The sequence below is a fragment of the Cavia porcellus genome, unplaced genomic scaffold, assembly GCF_034190915.1.
Source record: "Cavia porcellus strain 051 isolate PalLab524CR breed Dunkin Hartley unplaced genomic scaffold, mCavPor4.1 scaffold_2, whole genome shotgun sequence".
Lineage (NCBI taxonomy): Eukaryota > Metazoa > Chordata > Mammalia > Rodentia > Caviidae > Cavia > Cavia porcellus.
Window position 1 is genome coordinate 69,371,813 of NW_026947485.1, and position 15,035 is coordinate 69,386,847.

The 15,035-nt window shown below is 40.2% G+C and overlaps 2 protein-coding genes across 31 annotated transcripts in view; one reads left to right on the forward strand and one right to left on the reverse strand.

Annotated features, from left to right (window-relative positions):
* Window positions 1–4,457, reverse strand: part of Adam22 (ADAM metallopeptidase domain 22) — a 237,521-nt gene extending 233,064 nt beyond the window's left edge. For all 30 annotated transcript variants that reach the window (XM_063243307.1, XM_023567362.2, XM_003475083.5 and 27 more), the window contains exons 1-2: window positions 4,215–4,457; window positions 3,605–3,765 (exon numbers count right to left, since the gene is read on the reverse strand). In XM_063243307.1, the coding sequence (XP_063099377.1) occupies window positions 3,605–3,765; window positions 4,215–4,296 (243 nt within the window). In that variant the 5' untranslated portion in view covers window positions 4,297–4,457. The remainder of the gene's footprint in view (window positions 1–3,604; window positions 3,766–4,214) is intronic.
* Window positions 4,458–7,643: 3,186 nt separating this feature from the next.
* Window positions 7,644–15,035, forward strand: part of Slc25a40 (solute carrier family 25 member 40) — a 109,249-nt gene continuing 101,857 nt past the window's right edge. Inside the window, exon 1 of the mRNA XM_063243346.1 lies at window positions 7,644–7,702. The gene's annotated coding sequence lies outside the window, so the exon portion shown is untranslated. The remainder of the gene's footprint in view (window positions 7,703–15,035) is intronic.

Below are 15,035 nucleotides of genomic sequence, written 5' to 3' on the forward strand. Positions count from 1 at the left end.
TGTAGTGCTATTTTCTAAGACTGAAATTACCTCAAACTAGACAGACAACCCTAGAAAAGCAAAGTCACCTACAATCAAATGTGATATTATTTCTAACACTTTCTAGCATAATAAACTTTTAGTAAGGGCTGATCATCCCACTTGGGACAAAAATTAAATACGCATTGAAGTAACTACAGTAACGAATGTTTCTCTTTTTTTTTTTTTTTTTCTGTTTCTTGAGAAAACATCTGGCTGTGTTGCCCAGCTTGGCCTCCAACTCATGTATTTGAGCAGCTCCTACTGGGCTCTCAGCCTCCCAAGCAGTGGCTAGGACTACAGGCAGAGCCATGACACCTGGCTTCGACATTTTTTTAACAATACAAATTTATCAACAGAATCACCATCTTACACCAAATTGTCAAATTTAAACAGAACCAAAATAAACTTCAAAAATAAAAATGTTTATGCTCCCATTTAGGGATAAATACCAAAACAAGAACACATTAAGAAGAAAAGTAAGGTGTCTTTTACACTGTCATCGTCTTGGAGCTTTATGGATCATTAGATAATACATTCTGATTACCTACTCTAGGTCAATCAGTGATCCTAGTAATAAGAAGTAATTCCTGAATGAACTTAAAGGACCTTCTGTCTAGGACTGTTCAATTCCACTTATTTATGTAAATTTGAGTAAACTGTAATGTCTTTGGGGAAGGTGTTAAACTCATGTAATTAGGGCACCACCTTGTATTCAAGTGATGTCATAAAATTTCTAAGGAGTACTCAAGCAGCTATTGAAAGTTAATGTTATTTAACAGACTCCCAGAGTTTACTAATACGCCCAGCATTGCTCTGTGTATATATTAACTCATCATACAGTATTTTCAGTACACTTATGAAATTCTTAGGAAGCTTGCTGATAATATTAACTAGTTTTTATCAATGAATAAAAGTGAAGACAACCACATTTTCTTAGTTTTTGAAATGAAAATTATTCATTTTGAACAATTAGGGCCACCCACACTAACATAAATGTAGCCAGTTAATTCTCCTGACTTCAATCCTTACAGAGCATTCAGAACAGAACAAAGTCCTGTTTGTCCAAAGTCCAAAGTCATCAGCATGCCTGGAAGGGAAGATGCGAAGATGCTGTAGCTCTAGTCTCTTGCTTTCCTCTTTTGCCTCAACAGTCCCTTAAGTCCTAACTACTTTTGTTAACAAACACATCCCCTGGTATCAGCCAATGGCCTGGTCCTGACTCACCTATACACAGAGCACAGGAGCCCCTCCCAGAGAGCCATCTGGACCACACACTGGAGTCAGGCAGCACTATGCCTGCTTGCACGGCTGTCTGTGATCCCCATTCACATACACCCCCACACACCTGCCCATGAATCCTTAAAGGACAGAGCTGCGTGTTTTATCGCCAAAGCTCCCAGCGCCTGGCACCAAAACTGCTACCTACCAAGAGCACAATAAATGACTTTTAAATAACATCAGCACATGAATATAGAAACTTTGTAAGCTAACAGAAAAACCAACCTGATTTTATTCCTGAAATATAAAGGGAACTGCTAAAAAAAAAAGTATGGATACCTAAAACACCATATGTTTGATCATTTTAAAAAATAGCAAGGGCCATAAAAAAATCAACATATCTTTTCAGGTTCAATGACAGTCTTCAAGAAACTGAAAATGTCAGTAATACAGGAAAACTCCTTACTTTCCTAACTGTGGGAACAGTTGGCCCGGGCTAAGTGAGTATTCACAGGGCTGACTGCAGACTCAGCCCTCATCAGGGATTTCCAGCTCTAGTATTAAGGACACAGTAAACTCCAGCAGCTGCCAGGGAATGCAGGCAGCAAAGATGTACTGTGCGCACCTGACTGTGCCAGCCCCTGGGGGAATCTGTTGTAATAACCTCTCTGACAACAACTTAATATTATTTTCACTTCTCCAATTTATTCATGCTATTAAAGGTAAATTCTGCCAATTCATTCACACTTCACCAAAAGCAGGAGTCATTCTTCTCAGTTGTGAGGCTTAACGCTGAAGGAATTAGAAGCTCCCAGACTCAAGTCAGTGATGGCAAACCTTTTAAGAGATCAAGTGCCAAAAGTACAACTCAGAACCACTCACTTATTGCAAAGTGCCAACACTGCAATTAAACCTGAATACTGAGGATTTGGTTTAGAAAAAAATGACTCATACATTAACAGCTTTTCACCACCACTGGCTCAGGCATCTTCTGCCCCAAGTGGAGAGAGAGGCCCGCAAAAATCACAGCACAGTGCAAGGGATTCTCCAGCTGTGAGGAAAGGAAGAGCACTGCCAGGTTTTCAAAACCAATGGTCTTTCAGCAACACAGAGAGGGTACTGACGACAACATTACCAGCGTGGGGACACTGAGAGAGTGCCCAGGTTCAATCCTGTAGTTTTCTTTTCTCCACCTCTACTGTCTTCTGTTCTTTCTCTCCTCTCCCAGAAATTCTGGATTTCTTTACAGTACTGGCTAATTAGCAAAATGCAGACTGTGGGAAACTCTAGAGTGAAAGACGTCATCTCTTCAAAGAATAAATTGTAAGAGGAAAAAAAGAAATGGAAGAAGGACTTTAAATATGAGCCTGGACTGCAGGGTCTCTCCCACCTGGCTCACCTGCAGCCCATAAGAGACTTTAAATAAAACTAGCTATAGTCCATAGGCATTATTTGGGTCAAAGAAACAAAGTTAAATAGACAGACAAATAGATACGATACTTATGAGACAACTGGAAGTTTTCCTGAAAAACTCGTTACTCTGTTAAGGAATTATTCTTAATTTTAAATTTTAATTTTCAACTACATGAACAAGTCCTATCTCACTAAGTACTTATAGCTGGGTAAACTGCCTGCCAGACTGTTACATATAAATCCAAACCAAAAAAAAAAAAAAAAAAGCATTTACATGATCCACAAAATAGTTCCTAACTTAGCCAGTAAGTTCTAAATTTTCTGGCAGGTCTGTGGATAGATGATATTGATCTAAACATGGGTACAAAACAAATTAGGGTTTTAAAAAGCTTTTTTTAAAAGCTTATACATGTCTAATAAATAATACAGCCCTAAATTCACCAAGAGGATTGCCGCGGATAAAGAAAGGGGAAGGGAAGCCATCTGAAGAAAGTCAAAATGAGTAGGCACATCTCTGGTATCCAAAAATCCAAGTGAATAGAGAACTCTGGAGTTTATTTTTACCGTTTGGGTTTCCTGGGAATGTTAGTCTTTCCCCAGGTTTCCCAGGACCAGGGTCCACTTAGACAGTCTTCGCCGCGGTGAGAGTGACCCAAAGCCTGCTTGCGGAGCCCCTGCCGGGTGCACGGCTTTGTAGCACTAAGGCGAGCGACCTCCCCACTGCCCGCCCATTGCTGAGGTGACCGCGCCGCTGCAGGCACCGGCACCGGCCCTCCAGGAGCAGAGCCTCCGCTCTGGTTTCTCGGTCCCTTTCCCCCTTCATTCTGCACAGCCACGCATGACTCGCACTAGGACTGCGCTCAGCCCGCCCTACGCGCCGCGTCTCCAGGGTAACCAGGCGCTGACGCGGGGTCGCCGGCCAGGGCTGCAGGGCCCCTCCCGCCCGGCTCACCTGCAGCCCGCCGGGGTCGCCCCGCACCCGCGTGGTGAGCTCGTCGTGCAGAGTTTCGTCGTCACCGCCCGAGCGGTAGACGAGGCGCAGCGGCACAATGCTCTGGCGCTCCAGGAAGCGGTTTTCATTGCTCCTCTGCAGCTCCGTCCAGGAGGCTTCTCCTTCCAGGCGGGAAGATAAGCAGGAGAGAGCGGAGATAAAAGGCAGAAATCATGACCCTGAGCCCCGCGAGCCTCCATCCTGCGGCCCGGCGCCTCCGCAGCGTCAGTCCCGCCACCGCCGCCCGGCCCGATCTGGAAGGACGCGGAGACACCGGCTGGGGCGCCGGACCAGCCCGATTCAGCATCCAGCCTCGCGGCCCAGAAGCGCAGGACCCCTTTCCCGGGTCCTCCACTCCTGTCCTGCAGAGAGGAAACAGGCTCCTGACCCTCGGAGGCATCCGCGCGCCCCCTTGGATGGATTGTTCATGCACTTCCCACCGCCCTTCCAAATTAAAAGGAAAAAATCTCCTCGCGCGTTTAGGAAATGGGGCGCCCTTTTTAATGCGGCGGGGGTTCCGCAGATGCCCGGGAAACGTACGCGCCTAGGGCACCGCGAGTGGCGAGCTCACCTGCCGGGCCGCAGCGCGCCGCGGGGCAGAACCCGAGTGCGCAGAGCAGCAGCCAGGGGAGGGACGCGGCCGCCGCCTGCATGGTGCCGCCGCGCCCGCGCTCAGGAGCTGCTCATGCCCGGCCGCCGCGCCCCGCTCCGCCCGCGTCCCGCTCCGCCTGCTCCGCCCGCGCCCGCCGCTGCCGCAGGCTCGGGGCTGCAGCGCGCTCCGAGGCGCCGCTCAGTGCTGCATTGTGCTCCGCGGCGCTTCCGCCGGCGGGGGGAGCGAGCGAGCGCCGCACTGGGCGGCCGGCCGTGGGGGAGCGGCTCTGGCACCGCCCACCGCATCCCAGGCGAATGCTCGGCGGGCCGGCGGGCGGGCGAGGAGCGCTCGACTGGGAGCGGCGCCCGCCGCACTTGCTCGGCGCCCGGGACGGCTGGGAAATGTAGTTCTCTGCGCCTGGAGCTGCGAGTCCTGCAGGAGGAAAGTGGGGGCGGGGAGGTCGCGGCTGGCAGGCCACCCGGCACCCACGTGCCCGCCTGCGACGCTGCAGCAGCCGGGAGTCACCCAAGCGAGAAGTGTGGCTCCTACAAGGCAGGAGGTGCTGAACTCAGTGTCAGAACACCCAGCTCTGAATACGCGGCAGTCTCTCAACAAACGCTTACCGAAGACCTGACATCTGCGCGGCTGTGAACAACGGTGAGGGGCACGGCTCAGTAAGGAAGCCGTATTTATTTTTCATTTGTTGTTTGCCTGTGTAAAAGAAGTCCTGGTGATGCCTGGAGGAGCCAAAGAAAACTGCCTGGCAAGGTCCAGGCAGAGGACTTGAAGTTCGAGGCCAGCACTCCACGATGCACTGTCCTTTCCTAAATACCTGCCTGCTCCAAATCTATGTTTGCAAACCTGATCTGGGGAGCTCTACTTTCTCAGGCAGCTTATTCTATTTTCCTCTCGTTCTAAATGTTAGAAATTCGTGAAAATAAAATAGTAATAAATCATTGCTGACATGATGAAAACTAGTATTTCACAGTTTTTCCAACTGCCCATGTACCTACCTATTCATTTGATCCCTGGGTCAACAATTTGATCAGAATTATTCCTGTTTTAGTGAGAAGAAAATGAAGGAGCAGAGCTGTAATTTTGAATACTTAAGCCACTAGCTACATGTAGCTAGTTATATTTAAATTTAATTTAAAATTCAGATCCTTCATCATACTGCTACCTCTCAGGCTGAACCTATCATTACTTAGTGGCCATCTATCAGCCAGCAAAGACGCAGACGATTTCCATCCTTAGAGAAAGTTCTCCTGGTTTCCAGAACCTAGATCATTTGCACCAGGAGCCTGGATATCCTGCTTGCCTGTTTTAGACTGCCACAATAGCTCCTTTTTTGAAACCCGTGTTTATGTAACTTTTTTGATGTTCTCGGGAGATGTTTTCCGCCTTTCCTGAAAGAAATTTTCTGTTTTAAGCTCTGATCAGTTCAGTTCTTTTTATTATTGTGGTGATCTGAAAATATACTCCAGGTGTGTCGAAGTCCCTGCTAGATGTAGTTTCCCTACTTAATTATAACTCAGACATGAAATCACAAGCAAATGATACAGAGGGGAGGTGTATATGTCAGGTTTTACTAGAGAAACAGGCATAACACAAGATATACAAATATATAAGAAATTACAAGATCGGCTAACCATGGTCACCCACAGAGTGCAGACACCCTCTGCCTGCTGGAAGCTGAAGGTTTCAGTCCAAGGTCCAGAGCTTACTGCAGTGTCCCATGAAAGTCTGTATCAGGAGGGCTGATGGGTCTGCAGTGAAGGCTGAAGAGTTTACACAGAAAGACTGAAGAGTCCCAGGCAGAAGCTGAACGACTCCAAAAAGCCAGGAGACTGCATCCAAGCTGAAGGTGAAGACTAGAGCTCCTAAAAAAACCCAGCAGTCAGCCATTCCTCCTTTGCCTTTTACTGTATGCAGGCTACCTGCCCCCAGTTGGGGGTGGAGGGTCCTTTAGACTCATACCATCTTTGTGCCCTACCCTTGTACAGGCCGAGGATGTTTACAAAGTAAGGATCCTGGCCCCCTGCTGAATCACTTAAATTTCTAAACTTCTCAAGTTGACACAATGAACAACATCCTAGAGCTGAAAGAGCTTGTCCCCCAGGATGCAGAGCTACTGAGTTATTTGTTTAAACTTCTAGACTTCTCAAGTTGACTGGATGTATCAACCATTACAGAGGGCTTTTTTTTTTTCCTTTGTTCTAAATTCTTGGGTAAGAGGATATTCTATCATAAATTGGTAACTACATTTCATGGAGCTTATCAACATTCAAAAAATTCTCTGAGATCTCAAATCAATGACACTTAAGAGCCCTCTCTATGATGTGCAGTTATAGCTTGAACAAAACCTCAGTAACACACATTAGACCTTAATGCAGAATATTACATAACAGTTACTGTGACAGAATTAGAACCTAAACCCCAGAAAAAGTCCTTCACTGTCCTGTCTTATATCATGGACCCAAATTGTGTATCAAATTCTTAGTTAAGTGAACTATGTAAGTTTTATAACTATTACATTGCTGTAAATATAGTGCATACATTTAAAGATGTTTAAAGTATTTTAAATAATTTTACAGGCTACACATATCAACCTGAATGTAATAAAAATTAAAAATAGTTTTTCTTTTAAAAGAGCTTGTCAGAACTTAGGCTTCTGTAACAAAAGTACCATAGACTGGGTTATTTAACAAATATTTAGGCGCTAGAGGTGTAGCCCACTGATACAGCTCAGGCAGGGAATCTGGGTTTGACCTTCAGCGCACAAAACAAAAACAAAAACAATATTCTTCATAGTAGTGCAAGTTACAAAGGCCAATATCAAGCTGCTGGCAGATCTAGTGTCTAGTTAGGGCTACTTCCTGGCTGTAGATAGCAGCTCCCTCCCTATCCTCAAAACTCCAAAGAGTCCTGGGACTTCTTGGTCTTCTAAAGACACAAATCCTACCATAGAAGTTTACAGCTCAGGACCTAATGTGCCCCCAACCACCGCCCCATTATCATCATAGTAGGGAATTTTAAAATATGGATTTTAGTGGGATTAAAAACATTCACACCTTAACAGAGTTTCAGAAGATACCACTTGTCAGATTCATAAGCCTGAATTGTTAGGTGCTTAGAAAACACTAAAAAATTACAAATTACTTATGCTTATAGTGTTTAATGATTGGGAAACTTATTCTGCCATGACTGAGTTGACAGAATATTAGTCAAAGAAGAAATTAAAATGATCAACTTTTTTTTACAAAAAATTTACAAAAACTAAGTAAGTCTACAAGCTTAAGAAAAATATATTTAAAATATTAAGAATTGCCAAATTGAATCCTGATAAAATAATAATACGCATTCCTTTTGTAAATTAATGTCTTCTCAGGAAGAAAAATTTAAAACATGGTGAAGGAAGCCAGGCATGAGCACATGCCTAGAGTCCCCGCAGCACTTGGGAGGCTGAGGTAAGACAATTGCTGTGTGAGTTCAAGGCCAGCCTGGGCTACATGGTAATTTCAAGGCCAACCTGAACATACAGGAAGGCTTGGTGAAGAAAGAAGGAGACGATGAAGGAGGAAGAGAGGAAAAGAAGAAGAAGGAGAAACATGGAGGGAATGGCACACTTCCTGTGCTTGTGTACATGGTACATGCTGTACACAATTGCTCCATCCTTAAAGTGACCTTCAAGAAATGAGTAAAATACAGATAGTAATGAAGCCTTAAAAGACAAATCACCTCTACCTGCCACCAAGGCCCCCCATTTACCCCCATTCCTTGCCGTATGACAGCACAAATGCATTGGGTTTTGTTGTTGCTGTTTTGTTGTTTTAAATGTCTTTTTGAGACAAGGTTTCACTATGCAGTTCAGACATGTCTTGAACTCACTTTGTAGGCGCAGGCTGCCCTTAAACTTGCAGTGATCCTCCTGCGTAGCCCCCACCCCCACCCCGCGCTAAGATTACACATGCACCACCACACTCTGCTTCAAGAAGTCTTTCTAACGTGGCTTTTAACTCAGTACTAAGTGAGAGTGCAGTGTGTTGGGCAGCTTTTGGTTGTTAAGGGGGAGAGAGATGAGAGAGAAAGGAGAGAAGAGAGGAGAGAAAAGACGAAGAAGGGGAGAAACAGCGAAAGAAAGGGAGAGGGCCAGGATCAAAATTTACTCTTGAAAGGCATTTCCCCAGTGACCTACTCCCTTCAGCTAAGCCCGCCTTCTAACAGATCACTCAGCCAATAGACCTACCGGTGGAGTCATCTACGGATGATGTCCAGTCACGTCTCCAGCGCTGCGCTACTTTGTAGAGCATTCAGTGCGTCTCTGGGGACCTTCATGTGTACTCATAACAGACACTTTGGGGATAAATGAATGTCTTCTAGAACTGATTCCGGTTGTTCAGCTCTGAATTTTCTAAAGAGCATTAAATTATACAGTGAATTTGAAAGTAAATTAGACCTCAGTAAAGCTGTTAAAGAATAAAGGGGCTCTAAAGTAGGAAGAAGGAGAAACGTTACCGCTAAGAAATTCTGTTTCCACCACTCCAGAAAAGTGATGTTGTTACAAGGAGCCTAGAAAAATGAATACATCCTCCAAAGTGAGCATTTGAGTAAAAGAGGGGAAAAAATAAAGAAATCAACTACAGAAATTTAATGCAGCGACAAGAATCAGTCACCTTTCAGTAAGAACTCTCAATATAAATGAGCTTAATTCCCCATTCAAAACACAAATTAGTGGCAGGTATCAAAAAAACTCAACTGTAGATTGTATATCAGAGAAACAACATATCAGTAAACACATGCATAGACTGAAAATCAAAGATTGGAAACTGATACTCTATACAAAAGGAATCCAAAAAAAAGCAAAAGTAGCTGTCCTGTTTCAGACAAAATAGACTTCGACCCAAAACTATTCAGAAGAGACCAAGAAGCACTACATACTGGTAAGGGGAGCAATTCCACAGAAGAGATAGTAATTGTAATTATACTGCCAAATGCTAGCACACGTATCTTCATACAATAAATACTACTGAACATGAGAGATCAGGTAAACATCAAAACCGTCCAGGGAAATTCAAAACCTCACTATCACAAATAACATTTAAACTACATTTGATAAAACAACAAAGTAATATAAAAGCTGACACACACTTTTGGACAAATGAACTTATTAGAGATTTATAGTGTTCCCCCAAAACAACAGTGTACCCATTTTCTAAGCAAATATGAAACTTTGTCTAAAACAGATCACATCTCAAACCATGAAGTGTATTTAAATAAGCACAAAAGAATTTGAATAATCTCGTGTATATTTATCAGATCACAGCACAATGAAAGAAATAAGTGGCAAAAGGAAACAAATAATGCAAACAATGTTGATTAATAATGTATTCTTGAATAATCAGTGGATCATAGAAGAAATCAAGAAAGAAATTAGATCCTAGAACCAAATGATAGTGGCAGTACAACATGCCAGAGACACAATAGAAGAAGTCATAAGAGAAAATAGCTGTGAATGTCCACATCAAAAAAGATGAGAGACCAAATAAATAACTTATCAATACACCTCAATATTCTGGAACAACAAGAGCAATCCAAAACTAAAACTTGTACAGGAAAAGAAATTATAAAGTTCCAAGCAGAAATTATGAAACTGAAACAAAAAAATAGAGTTGGTCCTTTGAAAGGACTTTTTAAAAACAGACAAATCCTCAGCTGAACCCCAAAAGACGAAAATGGAAGATTGAACTACAAATGAAGATGAAATCACAGTGAAACTGCCCAAATCCAAAGAATTATAAGCAACTACCTTGAAAAGTGAAATACCAGTAAATTGGAGGATGCTGAAAAAATGGATAGATTTCTAGAGACACATGAATTACCAAAAGTGAACCATGGAAATACAGAAACTCTAAAGAGTCAAAAAGCAGGAAATAAAACAAGAGTATTAAAAACTCCATGAACTGGGACAGTCTCAGGACCCAATGGAGCCGCTGAATTTCATAAGAAGTTCACGGAATTAATGGCAGTACTATTCAATTTCTTCCATGTAATTAAAAGAGGACATTGTCAAACTCGTTGAACCTAACGTTAGCTGACACCAAAACTGGACAAAAATTTAAAAGAAAACTATAGACCAATTTGCTTTATAAACAAAAATTATCAACAAGATACTTGCAAACAGAATACAAAAATCATTTAAAAATTTTTCATATAACATAACCAAATTGGTTTCATACCAGGGATGTAAGGGTGGTCCAACATATTTAATGAAGCTGGGCATGGGGGGGCACACCTGTAATCCCAGTACAGAAAGAAAGCTGGGAGTTCAAGCCCAGCCTGGGCAACAAAATGAATTCAAGGCCAGACTGAACTGCATAGTGAAACCCTGTCTCAAAAAGAATTTAAAAAGAAAAGAACATATATAAATGACTAAATGTAATAGATTACATAAACAGTAGTAAAGATAAAAATCAAATGATCATGTCAATGGATGCATTAAAGCCTTTGATAAAACATATAAAGCCTATGACATATTCATATAAAAAACTTTATAAAAATTGATATAGTAGCACCTTACCTTAAAATGATAAAAGCTATTTATGACAAACCCACTGCTAACATCATACTAAGTGGGGAAAAGCTGAAAATGTCCACACTAAGATCAAGAGCAAGATAAGAGTGTTAACTCTCACCACTCCTGTTCAATACAGTATTCAAAACATTAAGAAACAGAAAGAAAAAAAGATTACAATAGGAAAGAGTCAAAATATGTTTATTTGCAAATGACATGATAATTTACATTGAGGATAGAAAAAACTCACAAGATCTTACAACTAATGAACAAATTCAGCAAAGTGGCAGGATACAAAATAGACAAAAATCAAGAGCACTCCTGTACATAAGAACAAACCTACTGAGAAAGAAATCAGGAAAACAGCATCGTTTACATTAGCTTCAAAAAAATTAAATATATACAAACTAATCCAACTGAGGAAACAAAAGACCTGCATTAAAAAAAAAAGAGACTGAAGCCGACAATTAGAAAATAGGAAAACGTGTCCTGTTTTCAAATAGGCAGAACCAATATTGATAAAATGACAAAATAACCAACAATACCAAATAGATTTCATATAATCCCCATCAAAATATCATCAGCTTCTTTCCCACAGAATTAGAAAATAGAGTCCTAAAATTTATGTGAAACCAGAAGAGACCCAGAATAGCCAAAGCAATCCTGAGCAACAAGATAAAGCAGGAGGCATCACAATCTCAGATGTGAAGTCATACTACAAAGCTACAATAATAAAAACAGCCTGGTACTGGCACAAAACAGATACACTGACCAATGAAATAGAAAGAGAATGCAGAACCAACTGAAAGAACTTTTAGACATTAATTTTCGATAAAGGGGCCAATAACATATGCTGAAGAACAGAGCCTCCTTAGCAAATTGTGCTGCAGAACCTGGTTATCCAAATGCAGAAGAATGAATATTGATCCGTATCTCCCACCCTAAACTAAAGTAAAAAAAATGGATCAAAGATCCAGCAAAATTTGCTGGAAGAAAAACTGGTAAAACTTTGAAGCTCCAGGCATAGACAAAAATTTCCTATACAGACATCCAGTTGCATAAGAAATTAATCCAAAATTCAACAAATATGATTATACTAAATTTAAAAGTTTCTGCATAACTAAGAAAGCAACCAACAGAGTAAAGAGACAACCTACAAGATGTGAAAAATTACTGTAAGCTACTCCTTGGACAAAAGACTAGTATCTAGAATATATGAAGAACCTAAGAAAATTAGACCTCTAAAATAAAAGATCCACTTTTTAAAAGGGGGAGTTGAAATGAATGTTTCATTTAGTTCTACTCTCTAAAGAAGAAATTAAAATGATGAATAACTATATATTTTCTAAAAATCCAGGTGTGGTGGTACACACCTGTAATCCTAGCACTGAGGCAAAAGGATTGCCATGAATTCAAGTTCAGCCTAGACTACATCGTGAGACCCCATTGTGAACCCCATCTCAAAAACCAGATAGATAGATGACAGATAGATAGATAGATAGATAGATAGATATAGTATATATTTAAATAGTATATATAAGAATGTCTAACATCTTTAGACAGTTAAAAAATGCAAGTCAAGCAACATTCAGGTTCCACCTTACTTGAGTAAGAGTGGAAATTAAAAAGGACTCAAACAACAACAAATGCTACAGGTTGGGGAAAAATGAACTCTTCTACACTGTCAATGGGAACGTGAAATAATGCAACCACTTTAAAAATCGGTATGGAAACTGCAAAAACTAAAAATAGGGGCTGGGGCTTTAGCTCAGCGGCATAAGTGCCTGCTTTGCAAGCACATGGTCGTGAGTTCAATTCCCGGAATAAAAAAAACCTAACAATAGAACTTCTATTTGATCTAGTTATACCTCTTCTGGGTACCTTCCTGAACGAGCAGAAATTGTCACACTACAGCAATATATGCACATTCATGTTTCTAGCAGGAGTACTCACAATAGCTAAGTCATGGGAGCTGCCTAAATAGCCATCAATGGATGAATGGTTTTAAAAAATGTGGTATTTATGGAAAACCAACCAGGCATAAAAGAAGATAAATTTGAATTATTTGTAGGAAAATGGATGAATCTCTTTTTTTAATTGAAACTTTTTTTAAAAATATGTTTGCAGTACATACTGTCTACATTCTTGTGTGGAGCTGGTAAATGCACATAACACATCTTAATTCCTTTTTTCATACCTTTCCTTCCCTTTATTCCTCCTCCCTCTATCTCTTGATCTATATAGTCTTTATGGTTTCTTGACCAGACAAACAAATTATATGATTTTTTTAACAAATAATTTTCAAAATACATTCTTGAAGATAATGATAAAGATAATTTTTATTTTCTGTGTTGCTAAGAACTAGTACAACACATCAGTATACTAAAATATGACAATAAGATTCTAAGATATTGAAAAAATAACATTTCACCAAAATATAGTTTAGCAAGATGTATAGGGGAAGGGCCATAAAATCATTTTCAAATCTGTTTGAAGTATTTCTAATTATACCTTGCCTGTATATTTAATTCTATAATATCAAATTAAACTAAACAAAAATAGCAGAAAGATGTTTGGAAAATTTCCCCCAAATACCTCAGTATTAAACAACACACTTATAGTTAACACATGAGTCAAAGATGATATCTCAAGAGAATATTAAAATATTTTTACTTAAAGTGAAAATACAACTTACTAGAATGTTGAAGATGCAGCAAAAATAGTGCTTAGATAGCCAGGTAGTGTAGCATACACACATATAAGCCCAGCATCATGAAGACTGAGACAGGAAGAAAGAAAATTTGATGTTAGCTTGTACAATTTAGTGACTTAGCCAAACCTTCTCAAAATAAACAACAATAAAGGCCAAGTTGAAGAAGGTCTAATCACCAGTACCACATGCACCCCCACACATACATGCACAAAGTAGTACTAAGAGAGAAATCTATGACACTAAGTGCATATATCTGAAAACAAGAAATATTTAAAGTCAGTAATGTAAGTATCCTCCTTAGAACATTCCAAAAATAAAAGCAAATTAAATTCAAAGTGAGCAGAAAGAAATCAAAGCAAAAATCAATTAAATTGAAAAGAAATCAACAAAAAACAACAAAACCAAAAGTTGGATCTTTGAGCAGATCAATAAAATTGATAAACCTCTAGCCAGGTTAACTGAAAAAAAAAAGAGAAGACACAAATTATTACTATCAGAAATGAAAGAGAAATTATTACTGCTGACTTCATGGAAATTAAAAAGATAAAGAAATATTATGAAAAGCATTACACCCCAAAATTTGATAACCTAGATGAAGAGATCAAATTACTTTGGAAAGTGCATTGTACATACAGAAGTTTACACAATGAGAAATAGGAGATATAGATATAGATATGGATATAGATATAGATTTGTTGTTGCTGTTATTTGAGACAGGGTGTTTACTCTTTTGACCAGGTGAGTCTCAAATTTATGTTCTCCTATGTCAGGCTCCTAGGATTACAGGCATGAACCACTGTACCTGGAACATTTATTGGTGAAGTCCACCAATATTTTAAGGATAAAATTATAGTAAATTTTCTGGTTTCTTTTGAAAAAATAGAAACAAAGGGAATAGTTTATAACTCTGTATGTGAAGTTGACATTACCCTGAAAACAAAAATAAACCTTATAACAAAGGAAAACTATGCACTAATATCTGTCATGGAGAAAAGTTCAATAAAATAGTAGTAAATTATATCCAGTGATGTAAAAAGTATCATCTCAACCAAGCAGAATTATTCTAGGTATGCAAAGCTGTTTCAGTATTTAAAATCAGTATAATCCATGTGTCTGTCAGTGATTACTAGAGAAACAGACTTAATACAAGACATACAAATATATAAAAATTTCCAGGTTGTTTACAGTGTCAGGTGCCAAAGAGTGAAGATGGTTGTACAATGCAGATCTGAAGGAGTCAAAGTTCTGGAGCTCACAGCAGTGTCCCACATGAATCCATAAACCTTGATTCCATGAATCTATACCTGGAGGCTGAAGGGTCTGTGCTGGAAGCCAGGAGATGATGTCCAAGATGAAGATGCTGAGCCAATCTAGTTTGGCATTTCTTGCTCAAATTGACATAATCAGTTAGCTATCACAATCCACCCATTGCCAATTTGACAATTCGACACATTTCTTTAAAGCATAGTCTCCAGATACAAAATAAAGTTCATAATTATCCTGAATATAACTATCC